Genomic DNA, 8,532 nt, shown 5'->3' with positions numbered 1-8,532 from the left:
TCATGATATAAACAAAGTTAATATTATATCCTTCGCATTCAACTTTCAATACTTAATCACTTTATTTTGAATAAAAGAAAATAATATTGATTAGTTTGCAATCAACTATCAGAAGTTATCGACGTGTTTGATATTTTACTCGATATGGAAAATTCAATTGATAAAGTTAGTTTCAATAATATATTAATGGAATTAATAACTGCAAAACGTGCAGATAATAGTTCTTTTATTTCTTCCGATGAATACGAGGAATATGTGCAAAAAGTGGAAATATTAAAATTAAAAAATAAAAAGGCTTCAAATGAGTGTAGATTTTTAAAAAGATTTGACACGATTTCTGTGAATGGGCACCAGAAATTAATTAAACCGCTTAGTGACGATAATGAAAAAATTTTATATTATGTAAAGAATGAAGAGCTCGTTGAAGTTCTTTTTAATGTACATTCCACGATTGGGCATGGAGGAAGAAACCGCATGGAATTTGAGTGTAAAAAAATGTATTGCAACGTGACAAGGGAAAGTATCATGGAGTTTTTGAAATTGTGCATCGTTTGCCAGAAAAAAAGTTCTAACAAGAAGAGGGGCCTCGTATCAAAACCCATTTTACACTCAGCATACAATTCAAGAGCTCAACTGGATTTAATCGACATGCAATCGCAAGAACACAATGGATTTCGATTTATAATGGTATACCAAGATCACTTGACAAAATTTGTCAACTTGCGTCCTCTGAAGTCCAAAAGAGCGGAAGAAATTTCTTTAAATTTAATGAAGATTTATACTCTTTTTGGCGCGCCCGCTATACTTCACTCCGATAATGGTCGAGAGTTCGTGAATTCTGTAATAACAGAACTTCATAAGATGTGGAGTGAAGTCAAAATTGTTCACGGAAAACCCCGTCATAGTCAGTCCCAAGGTTCAGTTGAAAGAGCTAACAGGGACATTGAAGAAATTTTATCCGCGTGGATGGAAGAAAATCATTCGAAGGATTGGCCCAATGCTCTAGATATTGTCCAATTTCGTAAAAATCGTTCATTTCATGCAGGTAGGAAAATAAATAATAAGTAATCTAATTTTGAAATAATTTTCATTTAAATTAAATTAATTATTAATATTAATTAATTTATTATTTAAATTACATAAAACATTAATTTATTTATTTAAATATTAATTTATTTTTTTTAATTAATTAATTTTTTTTTAATTACATAAAATTATATAAATAAATAAATTAATTACACAGTTAAAGTTATATAAATTTTGTCAAATTGAATAATTTAATTTTGAAATATGTAAATCTTGCTTTTAATTGTTGAGATTTGATTTCTAATAGCATTTAATAAATATTGATAATAATTGAATATTTTTATTGTCAATCTCTCTGAAAACCTCAATGATACTTTGTGTTTAGGAATAGGTCGTTCACCTTTCGAGGCAATGTTCGGTTGTTCCGCACAAGTCGGCCTTTTATCAATTGGCATACCACATTCAGAAATTAATAATATTAATACAGAGGAAGATATCGACAGGATTTGTAAAGAAAACGCGGAAAATCAAAACAAAACAAGTGTGACGCAACCAGCTGCAACAATAGAATCAAATTTAGAGTTGCCTAATATTGAAATTTGCAATGATGCAAACAATGAAATTTTTAATAATACCATTTCCATAGACCTGGAGGCAACAAAAAATACTGAAACTTTAATCTCACGTCAAGATGCAACTGTGGAGTTGTTTAAACCTGGTATTTATAAGAAATTTTATTATATCTCTATTTATTTACAATAATAAGTTTATAATTCTTTTTAATTTTAGACAATCCGATAACAAAGCGATTTCGAGACATATCCACAAATCGAGAAAACGCAAGAGAGTGCTTAGGAAGACAAGCCAAAAAAATGTTGAAGCTTTCTGAACAAAGTCAACCGCCTATTGCAATTGGATCCATGGTTAGACTACCTATTCCTGATGTGGACAGAGCAAGGGGAGCACCGAGAAACATTTTAGCAGCTGTTATAAATATTGATAACGATTATTACACTCTAGGTGGGTGAATTCTGTGGCTTCATATTTATATATTGACTTATATTAATTAACTTATAATTTATTTATTTTTTTATTTATTTTATTTTTAATTTATTTTTATATTTATTTTATTTATTTATTTATTTTAGGAAATGAGCATGGAACATTAAATAAAAAGTATGTGAGAAGCGAATTTTTCAAATGTGCCGGAAAATTGATTAATGTCGAAAATGTTTCGGCTAAAAAAGTATCCCTCAGAGAAGCTGCTTCTCAAAACAGTGTATTCGGTGCACAAGGCTACGAACTATGCAACTGCAAAACCGGATGTGCACAGAATAAGTGCAAGTGCTTCAAAAGTAACAAAAAATGTAATTCGAAATGTCACAGCAGTTTGTCCTGCAAGAACAAATAAAAATATTATTATTAACACGAGAAGAAAAAAATTGGCATTATTGAACAACATTGCCCAAACATGAGTGGGCAATGTCGACATTGCCCGGGCATTTTCGACAATGCCCGGGCACTAACACATTTCTTTCACCCTTAATAAAAATACTCGGGCAATGTCGACAATGCCCACTCATTTTGGGCAATGTCGAGATTGACCGGGCTATGTCGACAATGCCCAGTGATTTTGGGCATTGTCAACATTGACCGGGCATTGTCGACATTGCCCAATAATCGACATTGACCGTAATATATATATATATATATATATATATATACTAGCTGTCGTACCCGTCTTCGACGGGTTGTAGTTTCTGATAATGCAATTAACAGTGTATCTACCAACCTAGAAAACCGGAAAATAGCCGGGAATTTGATTTGACAGGGAAAAAATAATAATTAGTTACTATTGTCTATTTCATTAGGAAAATAATACCATTTGAAACAGTGACCGACTTTTTATTATCAAATTAGTTATTTTTAACTAATTCAAATGCAGAAAACAATATTTCTCAATTTGTAGTACTTCAATCAATATAATGTATTAAAATAAATCTAAAATTTCCTCCAGTTTTTTGAGTTATAGTACAGTCTAATTCGAACTAATTGTATAGCAAGTAGATCCAGTTTTTCTCGGTTACATTAAATTCCCTGATATTTTACGTCTTTTCTGGTTGGTAAACACCCTGTTAAATGTATTATTAAAAAAAACCCGTCCAGTAAACCAGGAAAAATTTGGACAAAGCCGGAAATTGTTTTAAACCAAAATAAACACCGTGTTTAACTTTTGTCTTTACATTGATCAAGATATCTCTAAAAGTTAAATCAGAGAGCCCACAAATACTACTGAATTAAGCTTCATAGCAATTGGTATCAATTATAATTTTTTCAATTTTTTGATATTCAAAACATTTTTATACTTACATCTTCGTTATAAGAAAGTATTTTTGAAAAATTATGCTAAAATGTGACTAAATAACATGTAATACTCAACTATAGAAAGTTTAGAAGCAATCCATGAAAAAATATAAAATTTAGAAATGATTTGTGTTAAATAAATTTATTTATTAGAGTCAAGTATTTATTTAATTAATCCAATTAAGATTTATTTGATTCAACTAAATAAAATTATTTAAACGAAATAAATTCTTATTAGATCGAAATAAAAACTTTTTAAATAAGATATTATTTTTCAAATAATTATAATTACTTGAATCATATAACTTTTTTTAGTGTAGCTATAGTAAACTAAAAGTTATTAATGTGAACGAACATTATCTATATTAATAAAATCAGATTAATATCTGTACATTGCTCCAAACTTGAAATTTTTTATATATTTTTTCGTTTTGAGACATTAGAATTCTAAAAATGTAAAAAAAATTTCTGTCTGTCTGTCTCTGTCTGTATGCAAAACTTTGTTCGCGCATCAATTGAAAACGGTTCAACCAATTAAAGTGAAATTTGGCAGTCTTTTAGGCATTAGCCTAACTTAAAATCCTAGCGATAGTAGATTAAAAAATATTAATATGGACGAAAGTTATGCCATTTTTTCAAAAATTCGAAAATTCGAAATTTTTAGTTTTTTCATATACTTTAGTGAATTGTACTTAAACTTGGTACAGGGTTAATTTTAGTGTTTTTTATGAAGATTTAATCGTCAGAATAATAAAATTTTGAATAACAAGTAAAAAGTGTTAGATTTAAATATTGAAAAATTAAAAAGTTTAAAAATTGAAATTTTTTTGTAATTAATTTTTATACGGTTGTATTTCTTAGGTCAACAATAAAAATTTGTTGTTGAAATCATAAGTTTACTTTCTTAAAAGAATTCTATTAGGTCAGAATATTAACAATATCCATATAATTAATATGAGACTTTTGTCAGTATGTTGCACAGAATTCAAAATTGCTATTATATTTATTAATTAATGATCAAAAAATGAAAAACTCAAATTTCATTCTGATGACTAAATTGTAATAAAAAATACTAAAATTAACCCTGTATAAAATTTAAGTAAAAATAATGACAATAATTATTTCAAAAGATAAATTTTGAATTTTAAAAATTTTGAAAATATATAGCACTAGCTGTCATGTCGTACCCGTCTTCGACGGGTTTTAGTTTCTACCAATACATTTAACAATGTTTCTACCAATCTGCGGAAAATCAAAAATACCCGGGATAAATTAATTAATAATTAATAATTAATAATTAGTTAATTAATAATAATTAATAATTAGTTAATAATTAATTAATTAATAATTAGTTACCATTAGCTATTTCGGTAGTATAATTATACTATTTGAATAGTCTCCACCCTTTAGCAAAAAATCAAAAATTATCAAAAATTCGAGAAACCGAATTTCTTAAAATTTAACATTTTTTTCTTCTCTTTTATATCATTAAGCTTCATTATTTTTGTACTCTTCAAAAATACTTTACTTATATTTAATAGTCTCCACCCTTTGGTAAAAAATCTAAAATTATGGAAAATTAGCAAAAATTCTGACGATTAAATCTTCATAAAAAACACTAAAATTAACCCTGTACCAAGTTTAAGTACAATTCACTAAAGTATATGAAAAAACTAAAAATTTCGAATTTTCGAATTTTTGAAAAAATGGCATAACTTTCGTCCATATTAATATTTTTTAATCTACTATCGCTAGGATTTTAAGTTAGGCTAATGCCTAAAAGACTGCCAAATTTCACTTTAATTGGTTGAACCGTTTTCAATTGATGCGCGAACAAAGTTTTGCATACAGACAGAGACAGACAGACAGAAATTTTTTTTACATTTTTAGAATTCTAATGTCTCAAAACGAAAAAATATATAAAAATTTTCAAGTTTGGAGCAATGTACAGATAGTAATCTGATTTTATTAATATAGATAATGTTCGTTCACATTAATAACTTTTAGTTTACTATAGCTACACTAAAAAAAGTTATATGATTCAAGTAATTATAATTATTTGAAAAATAATATCTTATTTAAAAAGTTTTTATTTCGATCTAATAAGAATTTATTTCGTTTAAATAATTTTATTTAGTTGAATCAAATAAATCTTAATTGGATTAATTAAATAAATACTTGACTCTAATAAATAAATTTATTTAACACAAATCATTTCTAAATTTTATATTTTTTCATGGATTGCTTCTAAACTTTCTATAGTTGAGTATTACATGTTATTTAGTCACATTTTAGCATAATTTTTCAAAAATACTTTCTTATAACGAAGATGTAAGTATAAAAATGTTTTGAATATCAAAAAATTGAAAAAATTATAATTGATACCAATTGCTATGAAGCTTAATTCAGTAGTATTTGTGGGCTCTCTGATTTAACTTTTAGAGATATCTTGATCAATGTAAAGACAAAAGTTAAACACGGTGTTTATTTTGGTTTAAAACAATTTCCGGCTTTGTCCAAATTTTTCCTGGTTTACTGGACGGGTTTTTTTTAATAATACATTTAACAGGGTGTTTACCAACCAGAAAAGACGTAAAATATCAGGGAATTTAATGTAACCGAGAAAAACTGGATCTACTTGCTATACAATTAGTTCGAATTAGACTGTACTATAACTCAAAAAACTGGAGGAAATTTTAGATTTATTTTAATACATTATATTGATTGAAGTACTACAAATTGAGAAATATTGTTTTCTGCATTTGAATTAGTTAAAAATAACTAATTTGATAATAAAAAGTCGGTCACTGTTTCAAATGGTATTATTTTCCTAATGAAATAGACAATAGTAACTAATTATTATTTTTTCCCTGTCAAATCAAATTCCCGGCTATTTTCCGGTTTTCTAGGTTGGTAGATACACTGTTAATTGCATTATCAGAAACTACAACCCGTCGAAGACGGGTACGACAGCTAGTATATATATATATATATATATATATATATAGAGAGAGAGAGAGAGAGAGAGAGAGAGAGAGTTTACTGGACGGGTTTTTTTTAATAATACATTTAACAGGGTGTTTACCAACCAGAAAAGACGTAAAATATCAGGGAATTTAATGTAACCGAGAAAAACTGGATCTACTTGCTATACAATTAGTTCGAATTAGACTGTACTATAACTCAAAAAACTGGAGGAAATTTTAGATTTATTTTAATACATTATATTGATTGAAGTACTACAAATTGAGAAATATTGTTTTCTGCATTTGAATTAGTTAAAAATAACTAATTTGATAATAAAAAGTCTAGGTTGGTAGATACACTGTTAATTGCATTATCAGAAACTACAACCCGTCGAAGACGGGTACGACAGCTAGTATATATATATATATATATATATATATATATATATATATATATATATATATATAGAGAGAGAGAGAGAGAGAGAGAGAGAGAGAGAGAGAGAGAGAGAGAGAGAGAGAGAGAGAGAGAGAGAGAGAGAGAGAGAGAGAGAGAGAGAGAGACTTTTGAAATAATCCAAAAGAAAGGAAGAAATCTACTTCCAACTGTGTCACCCGGGTTAACTGCAGGATGATTTATATTGAGATTTAGAATTTCACCCCATGTAAAATAATATCTTTAAAAATTTCTTCTTTTATATACAATTTATTGCAGTCATTTTTACCTCGTCGACGACGACGACGAATATATTTTGCGTTTCACTTCAATACAATGGGAGAGATAAAAATGAAATAAAAGGAAAGAAACTAAATATACAAATTGGCTCTATATTTGTATTTTAATTTAATATTTCATTTCGTTTCTTTTTCACTTTTCATTTGTTTTTTTATGTCTGTGTTTTGTATTATATTTAACCAACATATATATATATATATGTTTATATTTTATTCCTTTGTATGTACTCGATTTTGGCTGCAATAGTGGAATGCTCTCTCTTTTCATTGAAAAATCTAGCTTAACACTCTGGGTGCGATCGATCGTCGATGCGTCGTCTCGTCTCTTTCTCTCTCTCCGATGGACTATATACAAAATATTAATTTTGCTAAATCTCCGCGATGCGCCGCCCTACCGAGTGAGCCACACAATGTTTTTCAATTAACTTTATTCGAAATCGAACGAGGTCCGCAGCTGTCTCGTTTCAACATTGAATTTTATGCCGACCACGTACTCCAAGACTCGTTATGTCAGTTTAAACTTTTCTTTTTTCATCTTTTTTTTTACATTTTTTATTGTTATTTTTTTTATTATTTCATATTTTGCATCCATTATTTCTATCGTTTATTTAATTCCTTAATAAAAATTCTTTATGAGCCTCAATCTTTTGGTGAAGTTTTTTTTTTTAAACTTATGCGTTGCGGGGAGAAAATTGTTCCACCTAAGAAAGAAATTTTCTTACTGGAGAAAAATAATGTTTATTTCATTGTTTTTTTCCTTTTTTATATTCTTATCACAATCCGGAAATATTAGGTTTAATTTTTCAGACACAAGGTTATAAAAGTTTTAACTTGTTCTAAAATTAGATGTGTTTTTTATCACTGCAGTATTAATTGTACATGAAAGAGAGAAATAAAATAACTTTAACAATACTTTCATAGTAGAATCTCAACTGTTTGGAAATTCTACCTTTTGGCAACTTTTACTATTACTACTTTATATTGCTACGTTCGAAGTAGATTTTACTAAATTTCACGAAAAATTTACTTCGAACGTAGTAAAAATTTCAGGAATTAGTGAAAATTGACATAACTGTACCGACGGTCTGTACCGATTCGGATCTGAAAAGGCAACCGACACGGTACAGATTATGCTCCGACTGTCGGAACCGTCTTCCCACTATTGTCAGTACTGGCTCGGTACTGGATTTCTTCCGCCGGCGGATCTTATTCTTCTGCGGCGTCGGAAGAATGACGGATATGTTAAGTCTGTACTGGCTCGGTACTGGAGCGGATTCGACTGAGGATCTCGTCATTTATTGTCACATTATAAATTTATTTCCAATAAATGTGTCATAACTAAATAATTATTACAATAATTAATTGCATTATTTTAGAAAATAATGATTAATTAATAAATTAATTTAATCAATATATTAAGTAATTATGTATTGAGACTTTT

At 28.1% G+C, this 8,532-nt stretch overlaps 1 protein-coding gene across 1 annotated transcript; it reads left to right on the top strand.

Moving 5' to 3' along the window:
• Positions 1-495: 495 nt before the first annotated feature.
• On the top strand, positions 496-2,437 carry LOC122504632 (KRAB-A domain-containing protein 2-like). The gene is made up of 4 exons (XM_043615816.1): positions 496-1,045; positions 1,412-1,744; positions 1,816-2,046; positions 2,175-2,437. The coding sequence occupies exons 1-4, from the start codon at positions 496-498 to the stop codon at positions 2,435-2,437; spliced, it is 1,377 nt and encodes a 458-aa protein (XP_043471751.1).
• Positions 2,438-8,532: the final 6,095 nt, after the last annotated feature.

The sequence above is a fragment of the Leptopilina heterotoma genome, unplaced genomic scaffold (assembly GCF_015476425.1).
Source record: "Leptopilina heterotoma isolate Lh14 unplaced genomic scaffold, ASM1547642v1 Lhet_307, whole genome shotgun sequence".
Lineage (NCBI taxonomy): Eukaryota > Metazoa > Arthropoda > Insecta > Hymenoptera > Figitidae > Leptopilina > Leptopilina heterotoma.
The sequence above is the reverse complement of the archived record's forward strand: the minus strand, read 5'-3'. Positions and strand labels throughout refer to the sequence as shown.